Raw genomic sequence first — 15,775 nt, forward strand, 5'->3', positions numbered from 1 at the left:
CCCACTGCTGGCCGACATGCATTGCAAGCTTGTGGTCGTTTGTTTACCAACGAAGATGAAACTGCACAAAATAGAATTTGCTCTCGCAGTATACATTGTCGCAGTGCATGCGATCGCGAGTCAACGTCCATGTACACTTCGTATGTCACTAGATACTAGCACTCGCAACTGACTTCAAGTTTCAGTAGGCGCGCCTACGTCGACAAACTCTATTGTTCAGTGCCGTATGACTCCTTGTTAATTAATTATTGTAGCTGATGAGTGCTACCTGTTTGTTTTTAGATTTTGTTTGTGTGAAGTTGCTGAATCTGGTGGGTTTTCCCACCCCCATTAGCCTGAGTAAAGGGCCAGCCTTCCCCGTTTAGCTAGCTGACGCTGAACCAACGGTCAAGCAGTCGAGATGGTAGGCCTGTGATTTATCATGTTTCTGTTGCCCAAGATAACATGGGTTTTGTTTTAAGCAAACCATGGAGGAAGTAAGGTCGTGGAGACAAGTTCTTTATCCAAGTAACCATGGTAGCTTGGACCGTACGAATAGTCTTTTTCAATATTTGAACACCTGATAACTTTTACTTAGCCTTATTGCAGTGCTATGATTATGATTACGCCCTAGCCGAGATGAACTCTTTGACTGTACTACGTTACGGAGGGAGTCCATTTATAAAGGGTGCAAAATAGGGCGAAATATTTTGTAACTAAAATTTGCAACATTTCTACCTTTTCCAAGGAGCCAATTTCACTTCTATAACTCCTATGCGTCCTTATTTCCATAGCTGGTGGGTTAAGAAATTCGACACATCACCACCAAAGACAAAAATAAAGCTGGACACAACGTAAATTCGTGCCATTGTTGTGGACTGTTTTCAGCCGTTCCCCAGTGCAGTTCGTACAGTGTGCGCGTGCAACTATTCGGCATACGGATTCCGAGCCGCGTACACGCACATCAAAACTACATGTACATGTTCTGACTGGAACCAGCGTAACTGAAGTCTAACCGAATCCACTGGTTTTCGAAAATGCTCACATATAGCATGTAACGCACAACATGGTTCGCAGCCACAAGTACCATTGATCTCCATGCTGAGTACACAAAACATCGGGCCGGAGGTGAGGCAGTGGCGTGCGTAGTGACAGTTGACCTAGTTACATGTACCTGCAGGCAAGCTGAGTCTACTACGGCCAGTACGGGAAAGTTAAAATTCATGATTTGTACAAATCTTAGCCATTTTTGATCATGTATTATGTGTTAACTTAAAATAGACATACAAAAGGTGTCCACAAAATTTGATAGAAGTTAAGGAACTCCCGGCAGTTTCGTTTCGAGAGGAGAGGGTATTATCCAGCAAGGCTTTGGCACATTCCTGTTGATAGCAATTTACTAATTTCTGTTGATTTGTTCCATTTAAAAGTTACACCGAATTCCCTTTCTTAAGACATGGAGAACTTTCCCAGAAAGCACTGGCTAGATGAATGTTTTTTAATAAACTAGACTGATATGAGGGTCAAAAAACAGCGATTAACAATCATGATCTCTTTGGCCTGAATTTAAAAACGAAAAATCACCTACTTTGAGGTTTAAAAACTTTGATACATTCTAGCTATCTGTCCATTGCTCTAAAATCCAACTCATCACTGCCAATTACCAATTCAGTCTGCTTATTTTATGTTTAGTTTACTAATAAAAAGGAAAGGCCGATCAACAGCACGATTTGTGCGTGATTGCTACTTACTACACATGCGTGCGCCAGCACTACCTCTGCATACTGTGTTCTCCATCAGTATAGCATCGCTCTCGCCTGTTCATCACGATCATCATGCCCGCAATGTAATCATCTTTTTATTCCTCAATTACCGAGATAAGTTACTGTTTGATTTTAATAAAAATCGTATCTCTACAATATTGTGTATTTATACATCTTTAACCAATAAACTCTACGGACAAATTAAACATGTTAAACACTTCAAAGAGAGATTGTTGATGAACTTCTTCCCATACAACTACAAGAACCCTGCATATACAGAGCCTTCTATGCTAACCAAGGTTATTCTCATAAAATAGCAGCTTGTGTTGCAAATTTATGTTTATAAACCGAAATTTAAAGCAGAACAAAGTAGTGGGTAAATTGGTCAGTCTGAAGCCCCGATCCGACAAAAATGGAACTGCATTGTTTATTTTGGCTCGATGGCAGGTGGGTTAAAACTGGGTACCAGTCTCAGCCTCCGTGTAGCGGGCAAGCAACAGACCTTCACTGGAAATCGGACATGCGTAGTGTGTGCACACTGCTCGGATTCCTGTACTGTACGTGCGTGCACTTTACAACTAGACTCGAGAATGGATGAATTATGTCTACAAAAGTAACGTTGTCTCTCACTTGTTTTCCTCGAGTTCGCAGTCCATGGTTCATTCTGAAATTCATAAACCCCCCAGATGGATAAATAAGGCCACGAATAACTTGTAAATGTGAAAAATTAGTTTCTTCTACAAGGTACATGTGAATGAAGAACAAATTAGAACCAAATTTGTGGTCATTTTGTACACAACTTTATACCCTAGACGTCAGTCGTAATGAATTGAAGACAACGTCCAACCTGGGCTAACAAAGGCCCTAAGCCATATGCACGCCAAAGGTGATGTATATGTACAGTGTTAGAAGGAAAGGGGACAAACATACATGTAAACCCTTTTCAGTGCGCAAACTCAGAAGACGTGACGGGAACAAATTCATTACAACATTGCCTAAGATTTAGTGAATTGCTGCTGGCGATTGTTATTGTTGTAGACAATTTGTTCCCCTCTAGCTTTGTTCACTTTCTTGTGCGGGGGTGCGAAAATCAACAGGGTGACGGAATGGGAAACTGGCTTATTGCCCGTTTTATCTCCCCACAATGCCTTTCTACCATTGTGCAAAGTCACCCATGCAGCATAGCAATAAGGCTGATGTCCAAGTGAAGGGGACATTAGGGTCAAGGGTCACCAGGTGCAAACACCGAAATATGTTTAGCATATGTGATATGTTTAGCTCCGGGCTATCATTTTTAATCTCCACTTTGTGACATGTTGTTTAACTATGTTTACCTTTTAATATTGCTATATTTGTGTTCTTCACTTGGAGTTGGTTTTTTAACGAAGTCAATTCGTGTGTGAGCTGTTTATGTTATGTTTTTATCCTCTCATCAGGTTTTTTTGTGATTTCTAGATGTGACAGAATTTAATTTGTTTTCAGCGCCGGCTATTTTGATACTTCACATACTGCTGGTATTTGTACTCATGATATCCCCAAACAATAGGCCTACCAGAATGGAACCTGCTTGACAAGGGCACCAGCAATGCCCCAATGTCCTCATCTTTAAGGCTAAGCTGGATGCAGTCAACCTAATAGTTAAGATTTAGAACAATAATTACGATTTTTCCTCATTGACCCCAACACTGTTCATGACCCTTTGAGTCCAGAGTCCAATGAAGAATAGCCACCACTGACCAATCAGTGGCAAGAAACAAGACCCAGTCATGTCGTCCCAACCTCAAGAATGCCTTCTGATATATTGTGAAAACAATCAGTCAGATTTCTCCTCTAAATCAATGTCATAGCAAATGTTTTAAATCAGTTAGTAAATGTTTTGAATCAAGGAGTAAATGTTTGAATCAGTGAGTAAATGTTTTGAATCAGTGAGTAAATGTTTTGAATCAGTGAGTAACAACAATGTTTCAAGAAACTTTGGAGGATTTTGGAGGATTGAGGATGGTTCCCAGTAAAAAGGCCTAGGTGTTAGGAGTAATGCACATGTATGATTGAAATTTCTATCAGGGATACTTAGCATGTGAAATAATTGTATTCCCAACAATGGCAAGAGTTCCATATATATAGACAATGTTCAAAAGCATTAAAAACCTTCCAACTTGACTTACCGTGCACACTAGACAGTTGACTTGAAGTCTAATATGGGAAAATAGGGTTGGTTGTCTGAAAAACCACCTGTAAGCTGTATTGAGGACACACACTTCACTTTGGCAGTCCATCTGGAGAGCAGCTATTTTCAAGTTTTCACATAAATATACATAATTGGTGTGCTTGACAGGGCACTGGCTGGGCACAGCAATAATGAATAATCATACCCACGTCAGTTCTGTTCTGGGAAGAAGAGGACTCATTCTCTGAGAGACTTTTGAACTATGATCATGCGGTCATATGGGACTTATGGATATCTACAACATGTACAAAGTATTCAAATAAGTACATGTGATAAGTGTCTGACCATCGGTTTCCATTGTGAATTACAGCATGGGTATGAATAGGACTTTTTTTATTCCTTGCAGAGTATTATGTCATATAATGGCTCAGCCATTTTGGCTATGATGGGCAAAGACTGCGTTGCCATAGCAGCAGACAGAAGATTTGGAATCCAAGCCCAAACAGTTTCCATGGATTGCCAGAAGATATTTGAAATGGGTCCTAGGTTGTACATGGGCCTCTCTGGTCTAGCAACAGATGTACAGACTGTGTAAGTACAATACTCGGTACTTATTTTTGTTACATTTTATCTCATTTGTAAACTCCGTAAATGGATCAAAAAGGGAAATTTGACTAGTTTTATTTGAAGATAGTTTTCCTTTGAAGAGAAAGAAAACTGGCCATAGTAGAGTCCAGCTTGGGTCCTCTGGAAAAGTAACAGCAATCTTTCAAGCAAGTTATCCTGTGGGATATTTTAGTGTCCCAGTATGTTAGAGCTGTTGCTTGGATTCCTTGCAGTGAACACATGTACGCATTTTTTAACAGTTTCTATGGATGTATCAAAAGTGCATAACAAAAGTACACAAAAGTGGTAACGAGAAAGTCTTATCTGACCTTTGAAAGATGACATTTTTACAAGTGAGACTCTCTCCCTAGTCTTCCAAGAACCTTCCAAATCCAATGGTACATGTAAATTTTGCTAGGTATGCAGGACTGGGAAAGGTGAAGCCAAGCTGTTAATTCTCACATGTCTTAGAAGTTCAAATGTCAATGTACATAGAGTGCCATTTTGGATTTTGAGGACGAAGAAAAAAATTCCTAGAAAATGACTCAGGGAGTTAGAGTTAACACACGAGGCCTTTGTCTTTTTGTTGCCAGTGCCAATCGGCTGAAGTTTCGACTCAACCTGTACTGTTTGCGTGAAAATAGAGAAATCAAGCCTAAAACCTTCATGAACATGGTATCGAACTTACTGTATGAAAGAAGGTAAGTATCATTCCAAGGTGGTATGTGTCAGATTCTACAGCTGTGGCAAAGTACTGTGAAGCAGGGAGAAATCCTTTTCTTTGGAATCAACTCAAAGAAGAAAGTTCTACTGTGAATAAAATAAGTAGTAGTTGACTGTGGTTGATTGTGAGAGTATTTGAAGTTCAGACAGACATCTGGCCAGGAGATCCATAGAAGGGAGTGTCACGTCAGTACATGTATTTGTTTCTGTGAAGTGATGGTCCAAGTTTCAAAGTGACTTCATAGTGAACTTTGTTTCACTATTCTAACAAGGTTGTCGGAAGGGCTAATGTCCTACACAGAATGTGGTAAAGGAAACACATCACAGCTAGACATGGAGAGCATTATGGTGGCTTATTTAGCATTTCTTAGGCACATGCATTGAATGCGAGTAGGACACCCACATTAGTGTTGAAATTAACTCTATCCAATAAGTGCTTAACAAATATCATGTAATATGGATCAAAAAGCTGCCCAGCAAAGAGCCTTATATGGGCAGTGGGAATGAATGAATTGTGGATATAGAGCCAATGATTTTCTAAGATCGCGGCAAACGGACGGAATTTGCAGAACTAACACTTTGAAACAGAATCCACTGCTTGAAACGGAACTTGCAAAATTGCCCTCTATAAGAATGGCTTAAAAAAGAAAACTTTTTGCAAAGTATTAAAAACTAAATGCTTATCAAACCCTTTCCAAATGCTTGCTTTTAATCATTAATGAACAAATTACACTGGAAACATCTTAAATTGCACCACTCCACCGCATGATTGGGTCGTCCGCACCGAGCTGGTGCCAATACTTGTAAGCACTATGGTGTGCATGAGCTTCATTCGCGCAGCGGCAGCTGGCACAGCAGTGGCACGGTACGGTACATTGTGTATACAAACATTGGCCGTTCACACGCTCGCACCGTACTAGCAATGAAATGAAGGTGCAAACAAGTTCTTACTTATATTGCACACTTGTGGAATTTAGTCTGTGAATCCGCATGGACGCCTTGAGACAAGGCTAGTACTGCATGGCAAAATGATGAAACCGCGGCAGCGAAACGGAAGACTAATTTCATATTTGGTTTCCATGCATAGTTTAAAACTTAATTTTTGAAACGGAAAATCATTGGCTCTGTAATAGGTCTTGGGAAAATTGTGAATTTATCAAAGTACATGTACTAAATCTTGATGTTATGATTTGACTGTGTTTTCTTTACAGGTTTGGCCCTTACTTCATTGAGCCAGTCATTGCTGGTCTAGATCCCAAGACACATGAGCCTTTCATTTGTAACCTAGATCTGATAGGGTGTCCTATGTTCACTGATGACTTTGTGGTAGCTGGCACATGTACAGAGCAGTTATATGGCATGTGCGAATCCTTGTGGGTGCCCAATCTGGTATGTGGATGTCTTCATTATGAGCAAATCATGTTTCTAAATTGGAATTGAGTGATATCTTGACATATCTAAGAGGTTTCCGATTTGTTTGGAATGTATACCTTTAACCTTTCCTCCCAGCATTCCACACAAGCAAATTGATTTTATAAAGGAATTTTATAGTCCAAATATAGGATTGTAAGTAATTTATGAAAGGGCTAGAATGCATTCTTGTATCAGGTTGTCAGTATGTCACCTGTAACGTTATGCAATATGTCAAGCAGTTTCTTGTAACCTTTCTGTAACAAAAAATGTCAGTACTTTAAACTCATCCACTTTTCAATTTGTTATCCATGCAGTGAAGCAAAGCGGGACTTGCATTTACCTGGCAATTAGATGTGTTACATAGCCATGATAAATCATCTTTGTTTTATAAGCATGATTATCTACATTAGTGCTTTGCCAAAGGCGGGTCAAATCCCACCTTCCATTGCCTCTGTCATTTGCTGCCCATTTCAACTGTTAACTTGGGAAAGTAAAAAGTGTGATAAAATTTGTAAAAGGCCCAAATATTCCAACAGTTTCTACAGAAAATTGACGTTTATAAGTGGTGCAGTTCGTGTCAAGACTTTCTGAGAAGGAAGTGATCACAAATTTCACATAGCATTATGTATCAAGAGGGCTCTTAACTAAGAGATGTCGAACACTGGCTGGATGTATCCTGTAATGTTTGATACAGGAACCTGATGACCTCTTTGAGACAGCCGCTCAAGCTCTTCTGAATGCTGTAGACAGAGATGCAGTGTCTGGATGGGGAGCTGTCGTCCACATTATGTAAGAAGTACAGCTAACATTAAACTTGCGTGTGTGTGAGAGGCCAGTTGCTTACAAAAGGGACAATTATGCAGATTTTCAGATATTTAGTTGATCATTGATTATTCAAAGATTCAATTTCAAAATTGAAAATTGTCATGAAAAGTAATGATATGAAAAGGGAAAGTTTATAAAATTGCATCCAATTGCATTTCTTCTTGTATGATTTTATTTCTGCTTTTGTGGGAGTATGGTACAACCATTTCCCCCCACTCATGTTTTCCTCACCTGTTGGGGGGAGGGGGTTGCTGATACAACTCCCACAAAACGAAGAGGCAAGATTAAGCTAGTTTGTCCATCTTACGGGGAGCAGTGAGCAAATTAGTGTTACTTCTTGAAGCTGGGCAGTACATCAGGTAAACAGTGATGGACAAATCCATGTCTGTAGGACAACATAATGAAGGATTCCACAGTGAAGTGGAAAAGTAGCATTGAGGTGTTAACAGTTGGTGATGCACTGCAGTGGAGATCATGTCCATTATAATCTTTTCAAGCTACACTCTTTCCCTTTTGTTGTCTCCCTCAGAGAAAAAGACAAAATAACAACACGGACTGTCAAGGGCAGAATGGACTAAGCTGAAGCTATGCAGTATCCACTGGCATTCCAAGGGAGAAAAACTGTACATCGCATCGTGCAAAATGAAAACAAGGTTCCATCCTTGGTCAAAATGTTGTTTCAAGCTCAACCAAAAGCCATACATATCATAAGGAAATAAAGTCAAGTAGATTTCTCTGTCAATTCCAAGCATTTAGTAATCCTTCTATTTGGCATTTCCTTAGTACTTCAGCTAGTCAAAGAGAGAACCACCAACAGTTTGGTGTGAATCAGAGAGATTCTTCCCGTAGGTTATAGCAGATTTAGTGATATACAATTCAGCAAAGCAGTGGTTTTTCCCAGGAAGATTGAAAGTGCTCAATTTGTCCCCTCAGTTCCCCCAAACTTTCAGTGGTCACTTATGTCATGCTTTAAAGCAAAAACAGATTTTTTTTGACAGGTTTAATTATGTTGCTGGAAAAGACACCATGTTATTTACTAACAAAATAAATACCTCCAGATCTAGGGTTGGCCTGTGATAGACTGGGTTAGGCAGGGTTTTAGGGACTGATAAATATCAATTCATTTCACAAATTATCAAGGAAACCAGTGGGAGACTTTGAGACAACGGTGGCAGCAGACACACTGGTTCTTCATAGTATTGTGCATGCTGAGAACTATGCAGGCCTGCTCATAACAATGTGCGCATGCTCAGAACTATGCAGGCCTGCTCAGAATAATGTGCGCACGCTCAGAACTATGCAGGCCTCACAGAATAATGTGCGCACGCTCAGAGCTGGTAAAAAGAACCAGTATGTTTGCCACCACCAAGCATCTCAAAGTCTCCCATCTCTGTCAGGAACACAAGTTTGCACCTGAGTGTGGGTGTGTGTGTGTGCATTTCAGTTCTTCATGGATGTGCATATAAAAAGTACTTGGGCTTTTGGACCCTATGGGCTTATATCTGTACAAAGAAACACAACTTCTTATCCATGTATTTGTTATGTCCAAATATTGCTACACTTGCGTGCATATTTCCTGCTGCCAAGCCGCTTTGACATTTGTCTAAACAAATTGAAGCATGTTGAGGCAAAAATCAGTGAACTTCTGGTTGACAAGAACTGACATTTTATGAAGAATTTTTAATTAATATGGCAAAAAGGCTTCCGGGTAGCTTTGCATTAAGTTAGGACTTTGTATTGAAATAACTCCCTATCAATGTTTTTATTAATCTGGAACTGAACTTTGTATTTCATGGAATTGGTAGCCGTCATTTCCAGTCACATTTGATGTCATTGTACTAAAGCAAATGCATTGATTTGCATTGCCCAGTTGGTTCAGTGTTGATATGCATACTGTCGAATAAAATTTTCTTCATTAAATTATGCGCATACTTTAGATTGTGCTTTCTGCAAAATTAGTCTGTGGAGTAGCTACTTGCTGGCAGATGTTTGTATACAGATATGGTGATTGATTCAGTGGCTTAGCTAAGGATGTGCAGGGTTGCAGATTGCAACAGAATGAACATTTGAAAAGCAAGGTCAAGATGCTGCTGAAGTAAAAAATGGGATGATGAAAACTCAGCTAAAAGGAATAAAGCTCTTTGCTATATGTAAAGCCAGGATAAATTTTATGAGACAGTCATCCCCTGACCTCTGGATTTGATCAATCAGCCGGCTTATTTTCTTATACATTCGGTATCGAGCAATTATTTCCCAGTGCATGGGAAGCTTTTTAAAAATGCATCGCGCCTCTCCTTGCAGCTCTACTAATTCAAATTCTTTGGTCTTCAGAGCTCAGGAGGAACATGTACTTCCAAGTCTGAATCGTTCGGAGACACCCATTCCTCAATGTTCAAGTTGATTGATGCCGTTGACCAATTAACAGCTTTGTCCACCTGGGTTTAGTTAAAAAGATCACAGTTTCTAAAGTGGACAATTTGTCGGTGCACGAGGTGTCCTTCAGAGCAAGAAAAAAGTGGATCTGACTAGGAGAAGTTCGTAAACTACGGCGGAGTACTGCAGAGGCTTCTTTGCTTTCTTCTTTTTTGGGGGGGGGGTCAGATATTGGCTTTTGTCCTGCGCGAAATACGAGTTTTAACGAGAAAGTTTAGCAAGATATTGAGTTCTGGGCATACACTGTATATGTACCGAATTCATTCCACTGCATCACTTATTCATGGTGCTAACGATCCGTTACCCTCTGTGGAACTTTAGCACATATAACTTGCAAAATATTGTGTTTGGTCAAGTGGATGACCAGTTTGCAAACTTACATAGTGGTTTATAAAACTGCGCCAAGGCTTTCACTGGGTTCCCCCCCCCCATTTGTAAGGCATTTGTAAATTTTCCCGATGATTACTCCCATTTTCTGGTCCATTAAAGCCACCAAACCCTCGAAAAATGTGCGTAGGGCCAAAAAAACGCTTCATGCAGAAATGATGCACTCAATAATAAGCAGCATGTCATGAATAATACTTAAGCACACACCACAACTTGGCTTTATATTTAACGTGATCTTGCAATCTAAAAACTACAAATACAGGAAATCTGTAATAAGCAGTTACGAATCTTTAGCTTTGTGCAGTGTAATTTCATGAAATATAAATCGTCTAAAACTTCAAATAGAGAAAATCTTTAATAAGAAGTTACGAATCTTTAGCTTTGTGCAGTGCAATTTCATGAAATATAAATTAAACTTGCCGCCCCATCTATTTTGGGCCCATTTACACACAAAAGCAGTGCCAATAACTGGTTATTGAAAGTATGTGCCAAACAGCTTCGTGGGTAATCCCAGGCACGACAAAAAAAGAGCTCGCCCTGCCAGTCACTCCTTGATGTCATTCCTTAGAGACCGTCTATTTGCCAAAACGCGCAATCTCAGTCAGATGTCTTTAAAAAAAAATCAGGTCGGAGGGCTGTTCGCTCATACTGCATAAATGGCCCTGAAACCAAAGCTTTCCTATCATAAACCATTCATTCCATTTGTGGTTTACAAGCCACGTATGTTTATATTACGCGGTACTCTTCAACGTACTTGAACTACTGTTCCATTTGAGTTTCAAGAATGACACTCGTTCAAAATCAGTGTTTGAATCGTGTCATTATCATGCTCTTTGAAAAATGTTGAACTGATGTGATAGCATGTGGTTAAATGTACCGTTTAACTGGTATATAATACATTAAATGCACCTGATGAAATAAGTTACAGGGGATGATGGGCGAGTAGCCAAGCGCCCTCCCCCCATACCCAAGTATGATCAGAGCCCTTGGCGTCGAAGACGTGCTGTCAGAGCTGAAGTTAGTTAGCACAGTACAATGTTTGGTCACCAATTTGTCGATCGTCTCCATGCTGGCTTGATGTTGATATCAAAGCAATGGGTCGGAAGCACTCGGTCGGCACAGTAATATCAGAGAATATGTTGTCTACGCAAAGATAAAATCTATGTGTGACGATACCGCTGCGACCCCAATATGTGTTTTTGTTCTGGGTACAGTAGCGGAATGGCTCCAGGGCATCCTCTAATAAAAAGAAAAGAATAAACTAAGTGTAGAAGGCACGTAATGCTTGGTAGGCCTATGTTAGGTAAAGTTTTAGAGGTTGTACAGTTCTACTAAATTATCCTTTCCCGTGCCCCCAGGTTTTCGTGGAGGGAAAATTTCAGATAGGTTTTGATGAATGTTTTTCGGACAAAAACAGCAGTAAATACGCTCACGGGGGAGATTTTTTGTCACATGGGGGATGATTTCTCAGTGCGAAAGGTCAAGGCGTGTGCGAGCGCGACAGGGCACAGTGTCCAAGGTCTCACTTCAATTTGGGGGCCTAAGGACCACCTGGTGGAATGTAGGGGCAAAGCCAGGTGCGCATACAGTCAGTGACTTGAAAAGAAGTAACCCCCCCCCCAAAAAAAAAGTTTGGGGAATATATCCTCATCTCCCGGGATCTCCGGCCATGAATACGCCGATTTGATGTAAGATTAAGGGGGGTCACTCCACACGTGCAGCTCCCCTTGGGTCCTGAGTGTCAACATCCCCCAACCCCCGTCCACCCCACTTTTCAAATTTCCATGGCCGGGTAATTTTGATTTACGTCATTACCCCCGTCTCCTATAATTTCCGACACAGATTTTCGCCCCTGTAACGTAGGCTTGGTCATTTTGTCTCTGAGTAACGTAAAACACACGGTTTGAGGTAACAGCACTGAGCATACTTGGTTGTTGACCCTCACCTTGCAAAATTGAGTCCTTCCAATTAGAAGTAGCCGTTGTCCCTTCAAAATGAAACTTTGCTGGTCCTTCAGAATATTCAAACAAATCTAGAAAACATGAATTAGGAGCTCAATGATGAGGTAAAGAAATATTGCTCCGACATATCAGTATGCACTGTAGGGTACATCAACAATTTATGAAACATTCGAAGTCTTTGTTTCATATAGGTTTTTCCCGGTTAATTTAGCTAGTACGTCCTTCATTCAAAATTGCTGAAACGACAGTTTAACTTCGTCAAAGAAGGGTCACTCGCCCGAAATGTTGATTCTAGTTTCGAAATAACACCACTACAGAATTCACTTTCAGAGCATTGTAAATCACGAAAAAAAAAACACATTTATTTGTCCTATTTATCGTCAATTTCGTCTCACTCAGGGAATGGCGTTGAATTGGAAAAGCCAATTCGTTTCTTGTCATTCGTTTTACAAGTGACCACTCTCTGAGGACATTAATCTTTTGTTTGAGCAATATTAAATGAAAGAAGTACTCAATTAACCGGGAGAACCTATAGAAAACGTTTGTAACATTATGTTGACACGTATATGAAGATCAAATGTAGAGTATAACTCACTGCATGTCACTAAACTAATCCTCTTTGTTGTTTGACTCTCATTTGTTTTAAAATGTTTCAGATTAGTCGAATGTTACTTCGTATGTTTTCTGGGGAAATGATATCTCATCATTATTGGTTGAATATTAACTTGTGGCAAATAACTGTTTCACTTTCTGCATCATAATTATTCCCCAGACAGATAACAAAACACACATCGAACAATTCCTAACTTTGGAGATTGTATGGACTTCACTACAGGTTTCTGGTGAAATTTGGCGTCCGTGAACATATTCCTTCCAACTTTGTTATTCTGATAATATGAATGAAACTTTTTAATATTGTATCTTTTTTTATGTAACCAGGATAAACAGCTTGATCGTGGAGGTATGTTTTTTTTTCGCTCTTGGTGAGAAGACAAAGAAGACAGGTTCAGTTTAAGAGGTGTATATAGAAACTCACTGAATTGAGAACCCAGTCCATAATTATGTCAGCCTGGCTGGGATTTGAATTCAGGTCAGATAACAGAGGTCAGGGGCGGTGAAAATAGTACGCCTCAAATAGTAAAAAGTACTGACTCATTTTTCTTTTGATAGTCAAGCCGTCCAAGATTTTTTTTTACTGGGAGCACTTGTGCAGAGGATCGTTGCGTTAAAATTTATGTTTGTATGTGCTGTCTGCGGAGACGGCAAAAGATACTCACCTAAATATATACCGCCTTCATGTCCTGACTTACAAGCCTCGCAACGCGTACGAGCGTCGTTGCATGTCATGTTCATCACATAGAATTTCTGTAAATTTTTGACATATAGAGGTATTCTTATACCTGTGTTTGGCAACTTAACATAATCTTGCTGTCACTATGTGGACATGATTAGATGCAAGATATTTGCAAGACGGGACCTCGTGAAAGTTCAATCTATTTTAATTGATATATTATTTTTCATTATCTGAATCACTCACTGGTCAAAAAAGCCATTGTTATGGTGCAGATTACAGCCTACATCATTAATCAAAATCTTCTTGACTCCACGATGTGGAAATACGTGTACTATGGCCGTTTTCCTCGTGCGCATAGTCCACTTGGGTGTGTTTATCAAAATTTTTAAGAAACAATTTGTTTGCAGTGTTGTTGAAGAACTGAGACAAGACTAAGGTATCTTTCACACCAGAGGCTGGATCGACTCCATCGTAGCAATGTGTGCGTTCTTAATCACAAATTTTCGACAGTTTCCGAATTCTAAATAGTACGGTAACATTCGAAATAAAACATTAAAACGTGTGTGCACAAATACGGCCACTGCCTTTAATATCTAAACACGTATTGGCAACTTAACACAAACTTGCTATTACTTTGTGGACGTGCTTAGATGCAAGACATTTGGCGTTCAATTCCCAAATAGAATGTCCAATGGCTAAACGCTATCAATCCAAACTGCAGTATTTAAACACGTTTACAAACTGATAGAAAGTGTTTAGAGACACAGTTTTTGCAGTGCAAATAATAGTCTTAGACCAGTGTTTTAACACAACCGGTTGGCAAACCAGTTTAAGATATGAAGAAAAACTGTTTACCATATCTGCGCGGATGGGACCGCTTCTGCTGCTCTTCCAGTTTGCATTAACTTGGCTGAGTAGCATCGAGCACAATATCGCAAGTACCAACATGATGCAATGATAAATGTATACCTGTTACGGTGCCTTCCTGGATATGCTCTGCACCGATCAAAGACGAGCTTAGGCTTTAATATCTGAACGCTGCCGATATGTGTTGTCTTTTTATGAGCTTTTGTTTTACATACTAAATAATTCATTACATGCATATTTGAAGCCTGCCTTGAGTGGGTCATCTTCAAATATGCAGGTTTTCCAGTCAATTCAACACAGAATCGATGGACAATTTTGTCCCAAAATTTCGTTGGACCTTTTGTGCAGCAGTTTGGACTTCATTTTGTTCGCAGTGAAACTTTTGTTGGTATTTTAATTCGTTCTGTTTTTGTTTCATATAGTCTGGTGGGGTGTTGACAAAATACGATTAAATTTCTTTAATGGACAGCATCATTGAAATATCATTTTCCCGAACAAGAAGTGCATGTGATTTCCCCAGATATCAAGGAACATTCAACGGACGTCTAAACGTTAGTTAACTTTTAGGTAGAATGCTTGAAACGGAAAAACAAAATTATGAATCGTGTGACCCTTGGCCAAGCTCATAGTTAGCAAAACCGATGAAATAATTTCATAATTAGGATGGTGAATCTATCGTTCGAAACAGAATTCTAAAAGCCTGGATCTATTGCAGAGGTTTTTTTTTTTGGAATTTGACCGGAAACCGATGCTGAAGCATTTTGATGTCCATTATGTGATGTCCATTTTGATATCCATTATTTATGGATATGTCGAAATAATGTAAATAGCAAGATGAAAATAGCAATACTTGGTGTGCTTCTTATCTTGCTGGTACACCAGTACATTAATTTGAATCAATAAATCAACAAGTAGGCCATTATAATCGTCAAGTCGAGTAGTCCACGCCTCCTGCGCAGGGCTACTAGCTGTAAACAACTTGGTCATCGACTTGTTTGACGTCAGAGGGACAAAAATGGTGAAATTTGCCAAGGCTAAAGCGTCTGGTTAGTAGGTCTACCTTCAATTAATCAAATTAAGATAACGAGCACGCACATTGTAGCTCACGATCAGACATTTTGCGGCATTTGAACATTTTGCTCTTATTGTGTAGCCTGTAGTGTGGGCTTTGCATGGAAGAGGTATATTGGTTTTGAAAGTTGTTGAGAATTGAAAAACACGATAAGCCACGCGTCCACAGCAACTTGATGCCTGAGCTGATCACATTTTGCAATTGTTGTTTTGAGAAATGTGTAGAGGTGATGGCGCTATCCATGCTATTGCTGACTGGAGAATTTGAAAAGTAATCCTCTGCTTA

General features: G+C 39.7%; 2 protein-coding genes across 2 annotated transcripts; one reads left to right on the forward strand and one right to left on the reverse strand.

The window, feature by feature from the left end:
- Positions 1-87: 87 nt before the first annotated feature.
- On the forward strand, positions 88-9,396 carry LOC110984225 (proteasome subunit beta type-3-like). The gene is made up of 6 exons (XM_022244180.2): positions 88-403; positions 4,316-4,500; positions 5,109-5,216; positions 6,450-6,627; positions 7,346-7,440; positions 8,006-9,396. Exons 1-6 carry the CDS (start codon positions 401-403, stop codon positions 8,052-8,054), a joined length of 618 nt encoding a protein of 205 aa, XP_022099872.1. The 5' UTR covers positions 88-400; the 3' UTR covers positions 8,055-9,396.
- A 1,084-nt stretch (positions 9,397-10,480) lies between these two features.
- Positions 10,481-14,562, reverse strand: LOC110984242 (uncharacterized). The gene is made up of 4 exons (XM_022244234.2): positions 14,407-14,562; positions 13,535-13,622; positions 12,242-12,328; positions 10,481-11,535 (listed from the first exon to the last, which is right to left on the reverse strand). Exons 1-4 carry the CDS (start codon positions 14,497-14,499, stop codon positions 11,315-11,317), a joined length of 489 nt encoding a protein of 162 aa, XP_022099926.2. The 5' UTR covers positions 14,500-14,562; the 3' UTR covers positions 10,481-11,314.
- Positions 14,563-15,775: the final 1,213 nt, after the last annotated feature.

Source organism: Acanthaster planci, linkage group LG17 (assembly GCF_054643075.1).
Source record: "Acanthaster planci isolate LZ-2023a linkage group LG17, COTS_SCS, whole genome shotgun sequence".
NCBI lineage: Eukaryota > Metazoa > Echinodermata > Asteroidea > Valvatida > Acanthasteridae > Acanthaster > Acanthaster planci.